We start from the raw sequence: 22570 nt of genomic DNA, 5'->3' as shown, positions 1-22570 counted from the left end.
TGCAGGAAAAGAAAAGAGAAATAGATACTTGGAACCTAACATTCACGGCAGCTGGGCTTCAGTCTCATAACTACAGTAGACTTTAAACCAGGGAAAGATATTCAAATGATCACAGTACTCTTTATGTGTGCAAGAAGGGGGATGAAGAGAATTTCTGCAAAGATCAGAACAAATGGATTAACCAAAAAGACAGCTATGTTGTATGATAATTAGAAATGGAGTCTAAATTTAAATGTTTCTTATGTTTTGTTTGTTCACTGAATAAAGAATAGACAGTGATTATAGTATATATCTCTCTGGCATTTCTTTATGTCTCCTGCTGGAATTCTTTCAATTTTTCCTAAAGAAATGCTTCTTTTCCAAATATTACCATATGTACTATCCTTTGATTCAGTTTTTTTAAAAATAATGTGGAATAGAAAAAGGAGTGAGAAACACTGAGTAGGAAGTCACACAGAGTTTTTAAAAGACAAAACTCTTGTTAACTCTTATCATGACTGAACAGTAATTGGAACGAAAGATTTATAACTTATTTGGGCCTGTTAATAGCAGACTGTCACACAATACATGCTTGTCTGATCTCACATTCTTGACTTTTACCTCATATAAGAAAATAATGTGCAAACTGAGAAATGGTGTGAATGATCTTTTTGAATTGCTTCTGATCGTAGCTACAATTCAGAGATGGCACTGGTTCAGGCTAACTGATGTTTGAATTAATCTGAACAGTTAGGAGTATACACAACCAACATACTATGTTTACAATACAATACAATACAATAGCAGAGTTGGAAGGGACCTTGGAGGTCTTCTAGTCCAACCCCCTGCCTAGGCAGGAAACCCTATACCGTTTCAGACAAATGGCTATCCAACATCTTCTTAAAGACTTCCAGTGTTGGGGCATTCACAACTTCTGGAGGCCAGCTGTTCCACTGATTAATTGTTCTAACTGTCAGGAAGTTTCTCCTCAGTTCTAAGTTGCTTCTCTCCTTGATTAGTTTCCACCCATTGCTTCTTGCTCTACCCTCAGGTGGCTTGGAGAATAGTTTGACTCCCTCTTCTTTGTGGCAACCTCTGAGATATTGGAACACTGCTATCGTGTCTCCCCTAGTCCTTCTTTTCATTAAACTATGCAAAGGTTACACTCAATTCTTTTCACTAAACTATGCAAAAGTTACACTCAACTTACAGAAACCTCAATAGGCATGTCATCGTATTCTTTTGCAATTGCATTTCTGAATGTTTCATTTCTTTGCTGAAAAGCATCTATCGTACTCTGAAGAGCCTGGAATCAATGAAATGGAAAAAGAAGATCAAGTTTAACATAACGGAAGAACAAATGATTGAATATCAGACCAAAATGAACACTAGAGATAGAAGCATGCTGGATTCCATTTAACTAACTTTTTAAATCAACAAACACTGGAAGTTTAATTTCAAAAAAATCATGACAGCAGCAGCAGCAGCAAAGCAATAGCTATGTTGCCTAGCGGCATATAAAGCATCAATCTTAGCACATTTATTGCAGATTTGAATATAACAAGTCAGTTTATTTACCTTTATCCATTCTTCTTTGTCTTGTTCAGAGCTAAAGAACACAGTTGGAGATAAGGGTTAAAAACATATTCAGAAACTGTTTAATAAGCTATAAAACCATTTTACACAGAAAGGCATACAAATGCTGAAGCGTATAAAAAGACACCAATCAAAAATGTCTCACTGGAGGGGTGGGGGGAAAGAATTGGGAATCTGGGTTCAAAAGCTGATGCCTTTCAACCGTGAATTAAACCTTTGTTGGAATATGACGTCTGAAATGAGGTCAGAATAATACTTCATATGTGTGTATACCAGAATAATGTCTCTAATGCACTCTGCATGTGTGAATGCAAATTCCATTTACATTTAGAAAATTGTTCTGGTCAATTCAGGGCTGGATTTCTCCCCTCTCTGATCTTCCCTTAAACCAGGGGTCCCCAAACTTGGCAACTTTAAGACTTGTGGACTTCAACTCCCAGAATTCTGGAGAATTCCACAAGTCCACAAGTCTTAAAGTTGCCAAGTTTGGGGACCCCTGCCTTAAACCCTCCGGAAATAAAGTCATTTAAAGCTGTAGCTATTGGATCTGAATTGTACTGAGAAGTGAACACTGTCACCACGTACAGTATCTAACGTTTTCCTGTCAAATTAAACTCCACAACTAAACCTAACCTCATGAATTTGTACACTGCCTAAGTGTGCATTGTTCAAATCACTTCTAAAAGCAGATCTGGAAAATAAGTTCCATAGTTTTTGTCAGCAGGTCATTTACATAAAAGCCACTGAGTTTCTTTTCCATTCCTGTCCCCTCTCTAAGTTGTATGCAAGCTTTCACTCAAGCAATTGCTTCCATATTATCTAAGTCTTCTCTAGTGAAACATTTAACAGTTCCACTGCAGGATCTTAATATAATATAGCACTCCCTGGAAGTTAGTGCTCTGATGCTTTCAATTTGCAGAATGAAATGATTTTTTTTTTACTAAGGCTGTGCAGATTTGAAAGCAAAAAGATATTTGGAATATGCAAGGATCCAAACAGTTGCACATAGTAGCTGCTTTATAGAGTTGCACCCTGCTACTACCAAATAATAGTTTTGCCGTCAAATATTCATATAATCAAAGGGATACCTGCGTTTATAGGAATGCCTATGGGACGTCATATTTTCCAGAACATCAAAGGAGGAAACCAAGGCTGTGACTTGCCTTTACTTTCATTGCTCATGGAATAAGAGTAACTACTAAACAGACCAATGGTTCCATTCCATGATTCCAGACTGTGTGTAGCTTGCATGATAAAAATAAGTCTTATCATCTGTGTCAACTGGTAGAACATGGGGAGGTTTAGTAAGGTAATACTCTGGGCAATTTAAGACTCAGAAGTACAGATAGAGACTGTATACATTGATCTAATCAAACATTAAGCTCTGTTTCTCACAGGGTTGCAGTAATGGCTCTATGAGATCACCAGGAAGCAATCATCTCTATAACAAAATGCACCTTATAACCACAAGCATCAATTTGCACTCTAGTGAAATCAAACAAAGACAAATTCTTCTGGTAAAGAAAATCCTTAGGGCAAACTAATTCAATTTTTATGGGGATGAAGAAGATTACTGTTTATCAGTATAAGTCGTGTGCTCAGTAGCATAAGAGGAAAGATGTAGCTGGCGTTACAAACATTTATCTAGCATTTTTATTCATGCTCATAAAAAAGCAGAAGAGATTATATACTACGGGAAGGACCCTAAAGAAACTCTTCACATCATAAGAGACAAGCATCCTGCAATCCACTAATTACAAACAAACAAACATGACTATTAACTATTATTCCATGGTATTTAATACCAATAGAATTCAATTAACAGCATTAACTACATCTAGTAAGCATGTTTCTTCAATCTACCAGAAGGATTTATTTGGTTTCAATAGTGGAATGTTCCAAGTCATTTTTCTAATTTTAATACAGGTTATTCTGGGATCTCTAGATTCTCAAGCATGAAACTTGATCACTTTTGTTCAAAATTTCCACTGAAATTGGACATTCATCTAACTGTACAGGGATGTCTCAACTTATGATTGCAATCGAGCCCCCCAATTTCTATTGTTAAGCAAGGCAAATTGTTAAATGAGTTTCCCCCCATTTTACAACCATTTTAAGTGAATCCCTACAGTTATTAAGTGAATTATACAGCCATTAAGCAAATTTAGCTCCCCCCTTTGACTCTGCTTGAATGGGAAGGTTACAAATGGTAATCACATGATCCCAAGTGCCCGAATTTTGATCATGAGACCACGGGGATCAGTGGTGGGTTTCAAAAATTTTTAGAACCTCTTCTATAGGTGTGGCCTGCTTTGTGGGAGTGGCTTGCCAGCCATGTGACTGGGTGGGAGTGGCTTGCTGGCCATGTGACTGGGTGGGAGTAGCTTGCCAGCCATGTGACTGAGTGGGAGTGGCTTGGGAGTCATGTGACTGGGTGGACATGGCCAACTTGTAAAATGTGGCGAAACTCATTTAACAACGCTCTTGCTTAGCAACCAAAATGTTGGCTCAGAAATTCTGGCATTTGAAGTACGCAACTCTTAAAACTGTCAAATTACAAGACCCTTGCACCCCTAACCCTTTAGAAAAAACCCCCAGGGGTGTTCAAACTTGACAGCTTTAAGACTTTTGGATTTCAACTCCCAGAATTCCTCCTCCAGTCATGTTGGCTCAGGAACTCTGGCATTGAAGCATACAAGTCTTAAAGCTGTCAAGTTACAAGACCCTTGCGCCCCTAACTCTTTAGAAAAAAAAAACCCAGGGGTGTTCAAACTTGACAGCTTTAAGACTTGTGGACTTCAACTCCCAGAATTCCTCCTCTTGCTCTTTATCTTGATGATGAGCAGACGGGCGGAGGGAGGGAGAGAGCTGGAACCGGTTCTAAACGGTTCTGTAGATTTGTGGAACCTCTTCTATAGAAGAGGGTAGAACTGGCATGTCCTTTCAATCAAGCATTTTGAATTTCACTAAGAAGAATGAAAAGAACTAGTGCTTTCCAAATGCGGATCAGTTATATGCCAGTTTTCAGTATGTCTGTTCCAGGACTCTAAACTTTTACTTTAGTGTGACTACACTTCAAGCAACAGTCTTAAACTCACTTCTTACCTGGCCTGCAACTCTAAAGTTCGTTCTTTTCCAGACACTTGAAAAGTGTGTGGGTATTCTTCATTGTGGGTTTCTACAATCTTCATACCATCAATGCCAACTCTGGTCCGGACTGTAAACTTAGATCCCACTAAGCTGAATTTTGGTACACAGTACAGCAACATGTTATTGAACTGGGGAGGAAAAAAAACAATACACCAAAAGACATTACTATCCATAATTGTAATTAGTGGGTTTTATTAAACAAAAACATTCACTTTCCAATGTGAAAGTTTATTTATTTATTTGTTAACAAGTATGAAAACACATTAAAAATGGCACAAATAAATGGATACAAATAAGCAAAACATAACCATAAACACATAAAAAGTATACATGTAAATGGGACAGTAGTACAGGGACAGTGTGTGCTTATGCATGCCCCACAACGATAAATTGTGTTTTATCGAAAGAAAAATAAGAAAGATATTAATTAAGATGTGGTTAGCACAACTAACTTTGCTACAATCCTCCCAAGATATTTACTTAGTTATAGTTCACTTTCAACATACAATATAGTACAACCTGAGAGAAATGTTACATTTGCCAGTGTGTAAAATAGGAGTTTGGGAAACTAATTACACATTTCATAAAGGATTAAACCATTAAAGTAATGAAGCCAATTTTATTTTGTTTAATGTTTACTTTTTTAAAAAAAAGTTCTTTGGTTTTGAAAGTACAGAAATAAGTTTCTTGCCTGGATAGCTGATTTTGAGTGTAGAGTGTGTGAAATATTTCCTGAGAACAGTTTTAAGTACAGAAAAAGATTGTTCTAAGGATTTGATCCACATCTATGTTATATTTTTTTCTAGAAATTGACTGACTAGAGTTGAATCCCGGTTTAAATATAAACACGACTTTTAGGAAGAAGTTTGGAATACAAATGTAAAAAAAAATAATTTCCTCTTCACCAAAGACAGAAAAAAGTAGAAAAATACTTTTGAAACTAACAGAGGTGATTTAAGAGTTTTGCATGGGCACATATCAGGTGTGGGTCTAGACATAAAAGTCCAATTAAATTGAGTTATTGTTACGTGTGCCTATGTACAGGAATCTTCTCAAGTAACAGTTAGCATCTGCTTGGAGTTAAATAAGGATCCATGGAATTCAAGGGGAGAGCTTGGACTTACTCTGCTTGTAGCTATATAGGCATTCTAGGCTGATCCCCCTTTTCACTTTGCCCCCAGATCCTGCCATTCTTCCTCCTATGGGACAAGGTAAAGGTAAAGGTTCCACTCGCACATATGTGCTAGTTGTTCCCAACTCTAGGGGATGGTGCTCATCTCAGTTTCAAAGCCGAAGAGCCAGCGCTGTCTGAAGACGTCTCTATGGTCATGTGGCCAGCATGACTAAATGCCAAAGGCACACAGAATGCTGTTACCTTCCCACCAAAGGTGGTTCCTATTTTTCTACTTGCATTTTTACATGCTTTCAAACTGCTAAGTTGGTAGAAGCTGGGACAAGTAACGGGAGCTCACTCCGTTAGGCGGCACTAGGGATTTGAACCGCCGAACTGCCGATCAGAAAGATCGACAAGCTCAGTGTCTTAGCCACTGAGCCACTTACTACTACTTAAACATGCCATTCACTACTTCTCCATTCAAATGTAGGAGACACAGGATTAAGAGAAGCTAGCCTGGTGGACAATTGTGAAGGAATCCTGTTACTAATGGACTTATGTATTTGAATGTATTAGCATCTCTGACCCCCACACAAATGCTCCACCCTGCTTTCTTGTAAACTTCCACTTGCAAACCAGGAAGTCTCCTTTCTCAGTTATGCATAAGTGCCCTTTCTCATTTAACCATGTTTCAGCCTTTTATTGCATCAACGTTAGTCCTAGTTAGGATCAACCATGATTCCTGGTCCTGTCTGAAGTGTAAGGGTGTGTTCATGTTTAGCATTACTTCACAAGTTACGTTAAGAACAATTAGGAATATCGTACTCGAAAAAGAACTACAGAAAGTCAATTTGGAAATCTTTCTTTGTAGGAAAAACCACAGCACTGAAATAGCACTTCCCCTTCATCTGCACAAACGTAGAAGAAAATACTTACTAAGAAGAGATATCTTTCTTGAGCTGATGTGTTGCGAGCAGCAAGCTTAAGGATTTGCCCTTCTTTTATCAGTTCATTTGAAGGATTGACAATATCTTCTTCTTCTCCTAACATTTCATACACCTCTAGTAACTTCTTCAAATTTTCCTTTTTCATCAAAATAAAACAAATGACAGCATCGATTCAAGCTGCTTGCAACTGCTCTATGAAAAGCGTATGCATAAGAATCTAGCCATCTGAAGTTCAATATTAAATTGGCGTCATATAAGGATCAACGGAATTCAAGAGGGGTTGAATTTGGATTGTTTGTGGCAATGTAAAGACTCTAATAACATGTTTAATTCCACCACCACCCCAGCTCTGCCTGCTCTTTTCCTACACCAGCAGCCTCACGGGTTATTGTGAGGATCATCACAAGGAGGAGAGAATTCATTTATTTATATAGATTGAATTATACAGAATCTTTATTTATACAGATTTATATAGATTGATTTAGAAATTCACACACACTATAAATATAACACATTAAAAAGATGTTTCATCGTGTATATTGTGTAGCTATTCTGTTCACTTATAGTAGTTATATAATTTTCTCCTGAAAGCCAAGGCCAGAGAACATCATGTTTCCCCAAGATTAGAAAAGCCAAAATATTGGTCACCTACAAAAACAAGAAAAGTGCTCGAAGAATAGCGTAACGAAGCAGTTTCATTGGGGGCAATCATCCATGACAAAATCAGGAGCAAGCATACTTAGCCAAAACAAATGGCAATTGCATTAATTGCCCTTGTGAAGAATGCAAGGACTTTTGGGGAAACAAATGTATTATTATGATACAAATAGTATTTCTCAATTAGGCATCCATAACATTGATAGTTGTCCATACGATTTAAATACAGGTGGTCCTTGACTTACAACTATTTGTTTAGTGACTATTTGAAGTTACAATGGCACTGAAAAAAGAGACTCATCTGTGTTTTTCACACGTATGAGCACTGAGGCATCCCCAAGGTCACTTGATGAAAATGTGGACACTCGGCAAATGTATTTATGACCGTTGCAGGGTCCTGGGGTCATGTGCTCACCTTGGTGCAGTATTGGATTCAATTTTTTTTACTGCCGGTTCTGTGGGTGTGGTTTGGTGGGCGTGATGTGGCTTGGTGGGCGTGGCAGGGGACGGATACTGTAAAATCTCCATTCCCTCCCAATCAGCTGGGACTCGGGAGGCAGAGAATAGATGGGGATGGGGCCAGTCAGAGGTGGTATTTACCAGCTCTCCAAACTACTCAAAATTTCCACCTCTGCCTTTGTGACTTTCTGGCAAGCAAAGTCAATGGGAAAGCCAGAGTCACTTAACACCTATGGCAAGAAAGGTCATAAAATGGGGCAAAACCTACTTAGCAACTGTCATGCTTAGCAATGAAATTTTGGACTCAGCTATGGTTGTAAGTTGAAAACCACCTGTAATAACAACTAAAATGCGTAGTCTGCAAACAGAAAATGGCAAATAAGTTACTCACCATTTTCCGGATGGCACTGTTAGAGTGACTTGCAGCTGTGGATATAATTTCCAAGGACTCTAGGGAAGAAATGGTAGATAAAAAAGATTAATTCTCATTTCTTAACCTGTAAATTAATTTTTTAAACGCTAACTTGCGTATATCCTGTATTTTTTTAAAAAGCTGCCAAACTAAATTAAATAGCCACATACTGTATAGCATAGCAAGTTTCCCCAGAATTAGCTTTTCACATAAGTACAAAGTATAAAGTCAGAGCAACAGAGACTTCTTGCAGTGAACATAGGTATATTGAATATTAAATGGTCATGATAATGCATCTTTTACTGAAATGAAGCATTAAACAAGCCCTTGGCAGAATAATTTCTCTGCTGTGTAAAATGCAAATCCAGCTATTAATTCAACTTGTCACTGCCAGCTCAGTCACATCAAACTGACATATGTATGAAAATGACTGCTATGCTTGTCTTTTTGACACTGAATGAAATCTGCAGAGGTCAATTAAAGGCAAGGATATGACCAGCCCTGCCACTATGCTGAAGGAAAACTAATCTTAACCTCCTTATTCAAATTTCAGAAAAACAGAGTCTATTAATTTAATTGGGGAAACAGAATTTTAGAAAAATAATCATAGCATATATCTTTCTGTGGTTTGAATTAACACACTAATCCCTCATTTAAATGTTTGCACAAAACTATTGTGAGCATTCTTGGAATGAAATGAATGAAATCATTTGGGGAGGGGGGAGTGGAAAACCCTTTTTGAAAAACACAGTTTAAAAAGAATACCTTTAAAATTACAACTAGTTAATTGTTAGGGATGTGATCCTAGGCTTGGCTGGCAATGTATATAAGCTATGATTGTAACAAATGTATCTGTTACTTTAAATGCTAAAGAGATGTAATTGGTTTGTTACCTCAAGCAGCTATAAGAGGGAGCCAGAATAACTGTTAGCTCTCTGTTTGTTAGACGCTGATTGGTGTATTGTGAGTACTGCGGGTTGCTACTGTTAGCTGTTTTGTGTGCTAGACTGACTATTTGATAACTGAATGACTGAACTGTGTATGACTTGGACTGTTAACTGGATTCTGAATACCTCTATATTTCCACATAGTAAACTACTATGTTTTATACTATTCAGTGTTCCCTGTATGTTGGTTTGTGCGTGTTCGTCCATACCACTCTCATTACGCTTCTCTGCACACTCGCTCTCCTAACGGGGAGCTTACTTACTTAACATTAATGACAACAGCAACACTCATCACAATTTAAAACTTAACACAGCATATCAGTATGCAAGAAAATGCATACTGATATGCTGATATACTTATTTTCTCTTGCATTTCAGCACACAACCGACATGCAAGAGAAAATAATATTTTTTCCCATCCGGACAACCCAAAGGAAAATAGTGAGCTGTAAAATAGTTCCTCTTTTGCTTCATGCACAATGCGCACAAATATTACTTTCAGCATCTTTCCAATCTAGAGAATCTGCAGGTAATTTTCTCAAATAATCCTTCAACAGCATCTCATATCTTGGGATCCGTTGTACAGGTTCTAGCATGTGATGCTGCAAAGTCAGATTTCCACAAACTTTCTGTTTCTAGAAAAAAAAAGAAAGAAAGGAAACTGTTAATATACATCTTATACACAACAGGTAGTCCTCAACTTTAATCAATTTGATTCCAAGGAATTTTAGATCTCCTAGTTTTTATTAGCCACATATGACCTACATTTTAGACAACTTAAGTTTACCACTTCATGGGTAGAGTATTGGACACTTATATGCACTTCCAAACTGTTTCCAGAAGGCACTATATCAGAGGTGTCAAACTCGATTCCATTGAGGGCCACATCAGGGCTGTGTTTGATTTTGGCCAGCTTGACGTCACTTGTGCCGGGGGCATCTGTGGTGGCCTGGGCAGGCTGGGGGTCTTCCCGTGTTCCGTTTTCAGCTGCAATGGCCCTCTGCAAACAAAAATGGACCTTTGTTTTAGCTGGCAGAGGGCCACAGAAGGCCATCGTGGCAGAAAACAAAGGCGGGGAGGGGAGTGCGCAGCCCTCCCAAACTCCGTTTTCACTGGCAGAGTCACTGCGGGCAGGTCCTTCTCTATTTCCAGGGTGGCCCTGTGGGTCAGACCTAAGTACCCTGTGGGCCAGATCTGGCCCTTGGGCCTTGAGTTTGACACCCCTGCACTATACCATGCAACAAAATGAAATGCTATTTTGTGTGTGTGTGTGTGTGTGTGTGTGTGTGTGTGATGAAATCATTATTTCTCTCACTCACACACACACCACATAAATACAACGTATTACCTGAATATCTTGAATAATGGATTTGAAACAAGGCGATCTCTCCGTCCAAGTTTTCACCAGCTCCATTGCATTGTCAAAATTCTTCACGTATTCTCCATACATCTTGAGAAAAGGAGCCAGTTTCTGCAGAATATCACTGATTCTGGGGTTGGTGTCCCTAAATAGAAGAAAAAAAGCAACGACACATGAAAAACTTGTTAAAAGTCAAGTAGTAATGCTTACCATGGGCCTTTTAGTACTATAAAGTCTTTGTCATTGGGTTAGTTTGCCTACCTTAATGCCTTATTTATGTGTGACAATCATAATCTAGCCGAAGGATTTTCAGACTCAAACTCGTATTCTCAAATGTGATGATTACAATTTATTACAGGTGCTTTTAGTGAAAGCATATCATGAAAAGCACTCATCTTTTCAATTAGACTCCCACAGTAGCAGACTCTAATTGTTCAGGAGCCAACACCTATACTTTATGAAATATTTTATCCTCCATACTGATCATTCGTAAGGGAGACACAAGCATTTCTCAAAGTTGTAACTAATATTCTACAACAGGAAAGATTACACAAGGAGAACCTGTACAGTCATCCCACCTCTGTGTTTTTCTACTCAATGGAGTGTCCATTAACATATTGGGATCAGTGGACTGACCAGGATTGAAGTATATGATCTAGTTTTGAGTTGAGATAAAACAGGTGTGTTTTTTTTAAAGAAAGAAAATTCAACTCACAGATTGACCAAGTATATTTTCTCTTAACATATTTAAACAAGCATCCAGTTCATGATGTAGAAGTTGATCTTTTTTATTCTACAAATACAGATTGATCTCACCTACTCCAGTATTGCAATCCATATATTTTGGATATCTGCACATATGGGAGGACAGGTATTAAGGCAAAGGGATATTATATTTCCAGGGTTTTTTCATGAAGAATTTCAATTGCACAAGGTCAGGGCTGTCAAACTCCCGACCTGTGGGCTGGATGCTTTCACACGCTGGCCACGGCCACGCCCAGTTTAGCGAAGGGGAGAATTCCCGATACGTCACGTGGCACCGCCATGAAGATGTGAGTTTGACACCCCTGCACAAGGTTAAATGCTTCTTGCGGTAAGAGATTATGGGAATCTCCTACGGGGGGATGGTGTCCATGCTATTTTTCAAACTGTCCTTCAACAATTTGCAACCATGCTTACCATTCTTGCATTCTTTTCTCAAGCTCAGGTAGCAAGAACTGACTATGGAACTGATTTATGGATGAAATATTGGAAAATATTTTATTAACGACTTCAGCTGGAAATGATCCCCGGTTAGCTTCATCCATTAGTTTGCAATAAAAGGCCTGCAAAGAATGGAAGACAGAGTCACGCATAAATGCATTCCTGCTCCCCTCACTTTAGCACAAGATTAAAAAGTCTCTGGTGTTTATTGGTATATCAGGTAATCCATAACAATGTTTTAACAATCCCCTGTTGTTGTAACCTCTCTTTGTTTTAATGAGGCAATATAGCGCTACCTGTTCTTGCCCTTTAAAATGGTTTCTTTGCAAAAAACAAGGCTGTGGAAGCACCCATGTTGCACTCCTGTGCATTTTCTTAAAAGTACCTGCATCCCCCTCCACGGAAAAAGTTGCTGACGGATAATACATTCAGAACTCCAAAGAACCTTTTTCCGCTGTGAATCCAAAGCACCACACTGCGAAATGACCTTCAAACATGTCAGTCTTTATTCTAGGAAAGCTGTGCAATCTTCTCTGAGCCAGCAGATTTTTGATGTATGTGCTGTTTCCACACACACCCCCTTCCTTCAAAAGCCATCTTCCCTCACATTAGCTGCTCATTTAAGTCAAAATATTCACTCCCATGTTACACTGATGAGCCATCGCATCGAACCTTTTTTGTATTCCATTTTTACTGAACTCGGAAACAGATTGATAAGACAACCTTTACTTACTCGTTATTTCTTTATTTGATTTGTATACCTGCCCATCTCGCTTTTACATGGCCCTCAGACATACCATTTTAAACAGTTCTGAATGCCTAAAATGGTTTAGGTTTTAAGGGGGTTGAACTAGACGACACCCAAGGTCCCTTCCAACTCTTTTATTCTGCATTCTGAATGTATCATGATTTACTGGCTGCCACATTGTGATGAAATATATGCCTTAGGATCCCTTATCACAGGGATGTCAAACCCGATCGCATTGCGGTCTGTGCCATGACGTATTAAGTTGTATCGTGACATATCTGGATTTTTTTTTGACTTTGCAGAGCTGGGGTGGGTGTGGTCTGCGTGTGGCCTGCGCAGGCCGTATCTGGCCCACGGGCCGCTAGTTTGACAGGCTTGCCTTATCGCTTCCTTCATCAGACCACCCCAAGGCTTGACTGTAGTCAGTCTTGCTATCAGCTTGCTAAAAGAAGTTAATCTAACTACAAAACAAGAGCAACATACTTTATCTAGATTTGGAGGGTATGTAATTAAAATCTTAGCAACAATACATAAGGGGTTTGTCTTCTTTTAGGATTTTTTTTTTTGTGGGGGGCGGATAATTTGTAACTTGAGGATCTCCTTATAGCCTCTCATTCAACATTAATTCTGCTTAGCTTTTCAAGAACATAGTCTACTAGAGACTGACACTTGTTGTAACAAACCTATAGTGCAGGGGTGGGTTCCAGCTTCTTCTACTGCTGGTTCACTCAGGGATGCGCTTCGGGCACATGCGTGCTTGATGCGCGCTATGCGCACATGCACAGTAGGTTAAAAAAGCTTCTGCGCATGCACAGCAGCAAAAAACAAGATGGCGGCGCATATGGAGCCGCCGATACTACCTACTCGGCTGAACCAGTCCAAACTGGTAGAAACCCACGTCTGCTATAGTGGAAGATAACTTTCATTCCTCGAATAGTTGTCTTTTTTTTAAAAAATTAACAAATTACATTTGAATCAAAACGTATTTTTCTAGCAAGGGAAGTTTCAAGGTAATTTTGTAATAGTCTATCTTGGGGGGAAATGTGGTTGAATGGAATGTGCAACCTCAAGACTCATTCTTCTGTAAACCAGAGTTAATTTTCATGTCAAAATACAGCCTTAACCTCAATCTTTACAAAAACCTTAAGAGTGTATTTTTCTATCAACGTTACTAATGAGTGCAAAGTTATAAATTTAGGTCCTGATCAGTGAACATTTGAGGAGCTCATGGCTGTGCGTCAGAATGCAATTAATGTTGCTAGTTTCTGGCAACATGTTTAATTTGTACACATATTTTAATATTGCATTTGATATCTTAAATTTTATGTCAAATACTATTCCTTATTTTAATTGTGATGCTTCCGACCAGAATAAACATACAATTTAGGTCTAATAAACCAACAGATCTGCAATTAGGAAACTGATTTCAGTGATGTAAAATTTCTTTTTTAGTAGTCCATTTAGACTCCTGGTGATTTTATGGGCATATCTATCTGGTTTTCCTAGAATCAATACAGAAGTGATTTGCTACTGCTGCCTTCTGGGATTTTTTTAAAAAAAACCTTCCCTGTCTAGCTTGAAGCTCAAGCATTTGCTAGTTGTTTTCCATCCAAGTATAGCCAGGTCCACCCAAGATTAGGTTTTTAAGATGAGCCAAAGTCAACTGGGTGTTGCCACACAGCTGCTCGATATTATGTTTTGGAATTTTGGAAAATGTAATATAAAATTTATAGCTTTTTTTAAAGGGCAAAGTGTAGCAACACAGAGTAACTTGCTCACATGCCTCAATGTTTTTTAATGTGGCTTGCTTACACATTCTCTATAAAAGACAAAATATAGGGCTTAGTTTAGGGAAAATTGAACCCCTTAAGCTTGTGATTTCTTTAAAATTTAATGTCACTTCCTTTACTCTTCAACAATTTCAAAGAGGTAAAAACAGATACGTTAGGGCTAACTCACAGAATCTCTCAAATCTAGCACCTCTAAAGGATGCAGCTTGGAAATGACTTCATTAAACTATAGTTTGCTTAAAACAAGCAAAGAAGCAATTGAAGAGAAAGACAGGTGAGCAAGAGTAGCTCAAGTAAATCAGCAAAGGTGTCAGAAATTTAAAATGAGAATATCAGTCAAAGGTAAAAAGCTTTGGACAGGACTTGGAGAATGAAGGATTAGGCAAAAGGCAAAAAAAATTAATGGGACATGCAGGAATATGAGAAAATGACAGATGAGATTCATGGGATAAGATTGATGGGCATTCTGAAACAAGGATAGAAAGATGGACTGCTAACTACAAAACAAAGAAGCAAAAACAGAATTCGGCCTGAAGCATAGGGACAAAGAGGAATCCTGCATAATTCATGATGTGTTAATGAAAAGATAAGGTAGGTTCAATATTGCTAATGAACAACAGGCACTAATCTGAATTTGCCAGCCAAATACTCAGTTTAAAAGTTTCTAGTATGGTACTCTTTTAATTAGCAATAGCAATAGCGCTTCGACTTTTATACAGCTCCAAAATGCTTTGCAGCATTCTCTATAAGTGGTTTACAAATGTCACTATAGGTAAAGGTAAAGGTTCCTTTCACACATATATGCTAGTCGCTCCCGACTGTAGGGGGCGGTGACTCAAGAGCCAGTGCTGTCCGAAGATGGCTTGTGGTCATGTGGCTGGCATGACTAAATGTCGAAGGTGCACAGAAAGCTATTACCTTCCCACCAAAGGTGGTTCCTATTTTTCTACTTGCATTTTTACATGCTTTCGAACTGCTAGGTTGGTAGAAGCTGGGACAAGTAACGGGAGCTCACTCCGTTATGCAGTGCTAGGGATTTGAACTGCTGAACTGCTGACCTTTCTGATCAACAAGCTCAGCATCTGAGCCACCATGTCCCTCTCTGTCACTACATTGCCCCCCAAAATCTGGGTCCTCATTTTACCAACTTCGGAACTATGGAAGGCTGACTCAAAATTGAACCGGTGAGGATCGAACTCCCTGGCTGTAGGCAAAATTAGGCTGAAATACTGCATTCAAATCACTGAGCCAACAGGGCCCTTAATTAAATACCTGCTTGCTGTTATAATCATATTAATTTGTTATTAATTTGTTCTGTTTCTTTGGCTGCCCACTCCCAGGCTTGTAAAAACACTTCATAGCAAAGCAGCTCCTTAGTTAGCTGAAAGGAATTGCAGCCATTAGTGCAGCCAACGGCTACAGTAAGAAGACAGTAGTCAAAATAAACCACTAGAAATGTAAAGGTAATAAGAGATGTTGAATTTCTATTCCAACACTGGCAACTCTGCAGTGCTTCTTATATTTCAAGTCAGGGAGAAAAATCCAAATCAACACAAAAAGAAGCTAGCTAAGTGGGGGGGGGGGGAGGGAATGATTATTTTCAAAACTCAACTATGGTCTACTGACCCAGAAAGGGGGAAAATAATTATGTGAAGAATGCAGGTGAGAAGGCAATCCAAAAGACAGACTCCCATGATGAAAAATATTCAGATACAATTTTGGGTTACTGAGAAAAGTTATGCTGTAAACAAAAAAGAACGGGCTAGTAAATCAGGAGAGCAAAATCAACGCTCGTGGGCTGTGTGACATTTAAATTTTTTGGACTGTGGAATTTAAATGGAACTTTATTCTGATGGGAAATGAGTAATTCCTAATTATTTTGTAGTTAGTCATCATTTCAACTGGGAGATGAACATGGATTTTCCCTGTCTATAGTTGCAAAATTAAATGGGTCTCATGGTTATTAGGAGTGACCAACTAGCCATAGGGTGGCCTTTGCGAATGATAACCATAAACATTTACTGTGTTTCCCCCAAAATAAGACAGGATCTTATTTTCTTTGGATCCCAGAAATAAGCACTTGGCCATATTTTCGGGGAGGTCTTATTATTTTTGAAGTGCAAGGCGTGGCGAGCGTGGTCACCTCATGGCTGCTGCTGTGTTGCAATATTTTCGGAGAGGGTTTATTTTTGGGGGAAGGCTCATTTTAGCACATGCACTCAAAAGCCCAATCCGGGGAGGTCTTATTTTCGGGAAAACAGGGTAGATAATTCTTCTCTTTCAGATAGAGAAAGAATGGCACAGGAAGATGTAATCTAAAACATTAATTCCCCATCTATGGTCCACGAGGGTAGGTGCGTATATAAATTTACAAATATACATGATCCACACCTTGGGAAATCATTATATATTGTCCAATATCTTGGCAGTAATTTCAGTATCTCACAATTTGGCCCATTTCATCAGATTCCACTAAAAATGAATTATTATTTAAATTAGGAGACCTCCAAATTCCATTGGTGGGGCAGGTTTGACATATTCAGTTCTACATTACTGACTTTGGAGTTGAGTGCTGATCTTCAAAAGCTACTGATAATAACGTAATAATCCAGGATTATTACATTAAAGGAAAGGAAAACACTGGTAGAAGATAATACATTTATGAAGATGAGGTGGAAGAATGATATGATTGTGGAATGCATAGCGTATTTCAAAGAGGGATATGTAGTTGTTTGAGGATTGTTTGAGAAAATAATATATATAATATAATGGAAACTTTATTGTCATTGTACATGTATACACAGTATACACATACAACGAAATTCACATAACACCCAGAGACTAGACCCAACACACATGACAATCCCCAAACACCCACCCACCCACCAAAATATTCCCTGCCCCTAAACCACCCAAGCATCCACACAACAGACCAAGTAGTGCTGTCCAACAGCTCACTGATGGCCCTTTAGTTCATTGTTGAGTGCAATTATAACTCTGGGACAGTGGTGGATTGCAGGCGGTACGCCCCGGTATGCGCGTACTGGAGCCGGTACGGGTACCGTTCCGGTATGGTGCACTGGAGGGCCCACCCACCCACCCGAGCTTCTTACCGGTGTTTAAAGGCTTCCGCGCAGGCGCATGGTGCGTATAGCACCTGCACAATGCTCCGCGGAGCAGTTGGAGCATCGCAGAGGCGCTAAGACGCATGCGTGCGCTGCACGCGTCCAAGAGGAGGACGCCGGCCCCGTTCCAACCGTACTGGTTGGAACGAGATTTGAAACCCACCATTGCTCTGGGATAAACATAACATGCTTTAGTTTTAATCCAAGGTAATTTCAAAACAGATTCAGATAAAAAGCTTTCCTGTACATGATTTATTTGATACATAACTCTTAAGACCAGGTGTTTCACCGTGTTATGGATTAGCATTGCATGTGACTCAAGCAAAATAATTTCTTCTTATACAGAATTAAAACATTTCTTCACATACAAAAAATAAGGAGGTGGGGAAAAAATGCTTACCTGATCCAAGAGAGCAAGTCTACTCACATAAGCCCTTTCAGTGTGCAAAAGCTCATTTGCAATTTTGTAACATTTCTCTTCATTTGTTTCCTGGAAATACAAGCAATTTTATATTTAGAAGAAAGCTTTAAAAATGTAATTCTTACAATGTTTTTTTTTTTTTTTGCAATCAGATACTGTGTTTATAAAGCAATGATTTTTTTTTTCCAGAACTGAACTTAACTGAGCCGAGAAAACTATATGAAAAATCAGAATGGCACACACACAGCCCAAGGTCTGTCTTATAGTGAGAAATAAAATAACAAAAGGAGCTATTTAAAAAAAAGCATACATGCTTTTTAATGTGGCCTAGGGGTTGGGGGGCGGGGCAGTATTAACATTGGAAATGCTAATATCAATTTATTCAACAAAAACTTACAATTTTGCTTGCTTTTTTCCATTTCAGATAAACTAACATTACAGAGGCATTTCTATCAACTGTGACCATTTATCTGTGTTTAATACTAATTTTGTAGCTTAAGTAACATCTGACATTACTGCATGAAAGTTTTATCCATTTCGTACTTTCCCAGAGCCTTTTAATTGTTGCAACTTTTTCTTAAATATATAACTTCAAATTGTAATATGTGTAATATGTAATATATATCTTTGGGTCTTGTCAATAAGATCTTATATGTATACGGTCATATGTATATATCATATATGTATATGATCATATCTGGATCCACCATCTGAGCCAACTTTGCAGTCACTGGCCATCAGTAATTTACATAAAAAACACATACATACAGATCTCAATTTACAACTAACAACCACAGAATTTCCAGTAAGGCGGTTGCTAAGTGTGTTGTGTCCAATTTTACAAGCTTTTTAAATGGTTGTTAAGCAAATCATTGAAGTTGTTAAATGAATCCACGCGTTCATTAAGCAAATCCAGCTTTTTCCATTGACTTGGCTTGTTATAAGCTGGCTGGGAATGTGCAATGAAAGGTTGATTTGGAGCAGGAGACTTATATAATAGGAAATAAGTGAACAATCAGTTCCTGTATCCATTGTTCTATTATACCTTATTTTCCATCTAAAAGTCTTCACGCAAATTACGCCACCAAAGAAAATCTTCATTACAAATGTAATTAAATTCCCTTAAACAACTTTGTCTAGGCCAATATACATTTTGTGTTATAAAAAGTGGAAAGAAGGGGACATAACTAAGGCAGAATATCAGCAAATAGCCCGAGCCTGTAAAGATGAAGTAAGGAATGCTAAGGCTCACAATGAAGAATTGCTTGCCACGAAAGTAAAAAATAACAAAAAAAAGCTTCTTCCAACATGTTAAAAACAAGAAAAAGTTAAGGAAACAATTGGTCCATTGCTGGGAGAAAGTGGCAAGAAGGTGACAAGCAACAGGGAGAAAGCAAAACTATTTAACTCAAGATTGGCATCTGTCTTTACACAAAGGGATAGTACAGTCCAACCTATCAAAAACAGCACCACAAAAATCAGATTAGGGACACAAGTTGAAATAGGGAAGAAAATGGTAAGTGAGCATCTGTCTACTCTAGATGAGTTCAAATCACCAGGACCGGATGGATTACACCCCAGGGTTCTGAAGGAACTGGAAGATGAGATCTCAGAACCACTGAACTATATCTTTCAGAGATTCTGGAGCACCGGGGAACTGCCAGAGGACTGGAAAAGAGCTGATGTGGTTCCCATCTTCAAAAAAGGAAAAAAAATAGATCCAGGAAACTACAGACCTATCAGCCTGACCACAATACCAGGAAAGATTCTGGAAAAGATAATCAAGCAACGAATTAGCGAACACCTAGAAGTAAACAAAGTAACGCTAAAAGCCAACATGGGTTTGTCAAAAACAGATCATGCCAGACAAATCTTATTGCATTCTTTGATAATGTGACAAAATTAGTGGACCAGAGGAATGCCGGTCAATATAGTTTACTTGGACTTCAGTAAGGCATTTGATAAGGTAGACTATAACCTACTACTAGATAAAGTAGAAGAATATGAGTTGGACAGCATCACCACCAGATGGATTCGTAACTGGCTGACCAACCGCACTCAACGTGTAGTCCTCAATGGAACTGCATCTTCATGGAGGGAAGTATGCAGTGGAGTACCCCAAGGCTCTGTTTTAGGCCCAGTACTCTTCAACATCTTCATCAATGATTTGGATGAGGGAATAAATAGGGAACTCATCAAATTTGCAGATGACACCAAGCTGGCAGGAATAGCCAACACTCCAGAAGATAGGGTAAAGATATAGAAGGATCTTGACAAACTTGAACATTGGGCACTATCTAATCAAATGAAATTCACTGGTGAAAAGAGTAAGTTTCTACATTTAGGCAACAAAAATGAAATACACAGGTACAGTATAGGTGGTACCTTGCTCAACAGTAGTAATTGTGAAAGGGATCTTGGAGTCCGAGTGGACAACCATTTAAATATGAGCCAGCAGTGTGCAGCAGCTGCCAAAAAAGCCAACACAGTTCTAGGCTGCATAAATAGAGGGATAGAATCAAGATCACATGAAGTGTTAATACCACTTTATAATGCTTTGGGAAGGCCACACTTGGAATACTGCATTCAGTTTTGGTCGCCACAATATAGAAAAGATGTGGAGACTCTAGAAAGAGTGCAGAGAAGAGCAACAAAGATGATTAGGGGACTGGAGACTAAAACATATGCAGGAACTGGGTATGTCTAGTTTAATGAAAAGAAGGACTAGGGGAGACATGATAGCAGTGTTCCAATATCTCAGGGATTGCCACAAAGAAGAGGGAGTCAAACTATTCTCCAAGGCACCTGAGGGTAGAACAAGAAGCAATGGGTGGAAACTAATCAAGGAGAGAAGCAATTTAGAACTGAGGAGAAATTTCCTGACAGTTAGAACAATTAATCAGTGGAACAGCTTGCCTCCAGAAGTTGTGAATGCCCCAACACTGGAAGTCTTTAAGAAGATGTTGGATAGCCATTTGTCTGAAACAGTATAGGGTTTCCTGCCTAGGCAGGAGGGTTGGACTAGAAGACCTCCAAGGTCCCTTCCAACTCTGCTATTGGATTGTATAATGCAACTACATGAAGCAAATAGTTCACTCTAAAGCTAGTATTGGTCACACTGGAAAAGAAATGCAGGGCAAAGTATTATACACTCATATTCTTTTCAAAGGGAGATACACCTGGTGGGACCCAAAAGAAGGACCTCCTCCGTGGTGGCTCCCTCTCTCGGGAACATCATTCCCCCAGAGATTAGAATGACCCCCACTCTAACACTCTTCTGGAAGGTGCTGAAGACTTGGTTCTGCCAGTGGGCCTGGGAAACAGAGCAGGATGGAGCCCATTAAATGGCTTGTGTGATGTGTTGTTGCCAGGGTGGGGGGCTATTATGTTATTTTATTATTTATTATTTGATTATTTTCTTCTATTAGTTTTATTTTATATATGCAGTATGATGTTTTTATATTCCTGAAAGCCGCCTTGAGTCGCCATGTGTGAATAGCCGGCAAGATAAATATAAATGAAATAAATAATAAAGTAGAACTTCACCCAGTCTGAGACCAACTTGATCTTTTCAGTACAAATTGAAAACTCTATTTGAACTGCATGCAAATAGGAATGTACTCAAGAATGGTGGCTAGGATTAAAAACTGGAACCCAATTCTAATTCTAAACTCCACATAAGCAAACCATATCCGACTGCTTCTAAATTACAGTTGAAATCAGGATGAAATAAATATCGTGTTTCCCCGAAAATACATGTCCTGCTAATAAGCCTAGGCCTGGTTTTTGAGGTGGGTGTAAATATACGCCCTCCCCCGAAAATAAGCCCTAGTGAAAGGGTGCCGTGGTAAGCCCTTCCCTTCCCTGGTCACCTCAGCGCTTCTCGGCTCCTTAATCGGATCACTTGAGCCGATCCGGCTGCCATTCAAAAAACAGGTGATTTGCGGTGCTGCTCAGGCCATGGCCTCCAGCAGGTGCGGCTGCTTTTGCCATCAATTATGGCCACAAAAGCAGCAGGAGGCCAAGTGAGGCACCCTATGCGCATCGCACCGGCCTTCCGAAGGGTACTGTAGCAGCAGTTATCCACAATTTTTTTATCATTATTTCGTCCCGACCCTCGTAGCCCAGTGAGCCACGTGGATCGGGACAAAATAAGGGTAAAAAAATTGTGGATAGCTGCCGCTACAGTACCCTTTGGGAGGCCGGCTTGAGTCTCCTGCTGCAAAAGTGACTGTGCCCGAGACTGCTTTTGGGAGAGGAGGCAAAGGGGAAGCAATCAGCTTCATCTCGCCCTTGCTCTCAGCCCTCCCCCCCCCCCTTCGGCTGAGCTCAAGCAAAGAAGTGGCCCGCAGGGTTTCAGGAGCAAAGTTGAGGCTGACAGGAGTCAGGGCAGGGGGGGATGTCCAGTGCGGCCCCAGCGCTCTTCTTTCCTTGGAAACGGAATCTTGGGAGTGGGAAACGGCATTCCCAGGAAGGGAAGGGTGGGTGTGTCGATATGTGTATAAAAAACACAAAGCAAGGGAGCCAGCAGCCACGGATTAAGGAGCTTTGTGAAACATTACGCCTACACGCAAAGTTTGGCAAGGAAGGGAGAAGAGATACTTATTTATTTATTTATTTATTTATTTATTATTCACACTTATAGACCGCCCCCTCTCCCGG

At 39.3% G+C, this 22570-nt stretch overlaps 1 protein-coding gene across 1 annotated transcript in view; it reads right to left on the bottom strand.

The window, feature by feature from the left end:
- FGD4 (FYVE, RhoGEF and PH domain containing 4) overlaps positions 1 to 22570 on the bottom strand; it is a 141881-nt gene that overhangs the window by 9004 nt on the left and 110307 nt on the right. The window contains exons 5-13 of the mRNA XM_081957391.1: positions 17888 to 17977; positions 11801 to 11946; positions 10610 to 10766; positions 9758 to 9896; positions 8294 to 8352; positions 6776 to 6922; positions 4681 to 4853; positions 1558 to 1588; positions 1190 to 1285 (exon numbers count right to left, since the gene is read on the bottom strand). Of these exons, the coding sequence (XP_081813517.1) occupies positions 1190 to 1285; positions 1558 to 1588; positions 4681 to 4853; positions 6776 to 6922; positions 8294 to 8352; positions 9758 to 9896; positions 10610 to 10766; positions 11801 to 11946; positions 17888 to 17977 (1038 nt within the window). The remainder of the gene's footprint in view (positions 1 to 1189; positions 1286 to 1557; positions 1589 to 4680; positions 4854 to 6775; positions 6923 to 8293; positions 8353 to 9757; positions 9897 to 10609; positions 10767 to 11800; positions 11947 to 17887; positions 17978 to 22570) is intronic.

This window comes from Natrix helvetica (assembly GCF_964273705.1).
Source record: "Natrix helvetica genome assembly, chromosome: 6".
Classification (NCBI taxonomy): domain Eukaryota; kingdom Metazoa; phylum Chordata; class Lepidosauria; order Squamata; family Natricidae; genus Natrix; species Natrix helvetica.
This window is presented reverse-complemented; position numbering and strand designations above follow the sequence as displayed.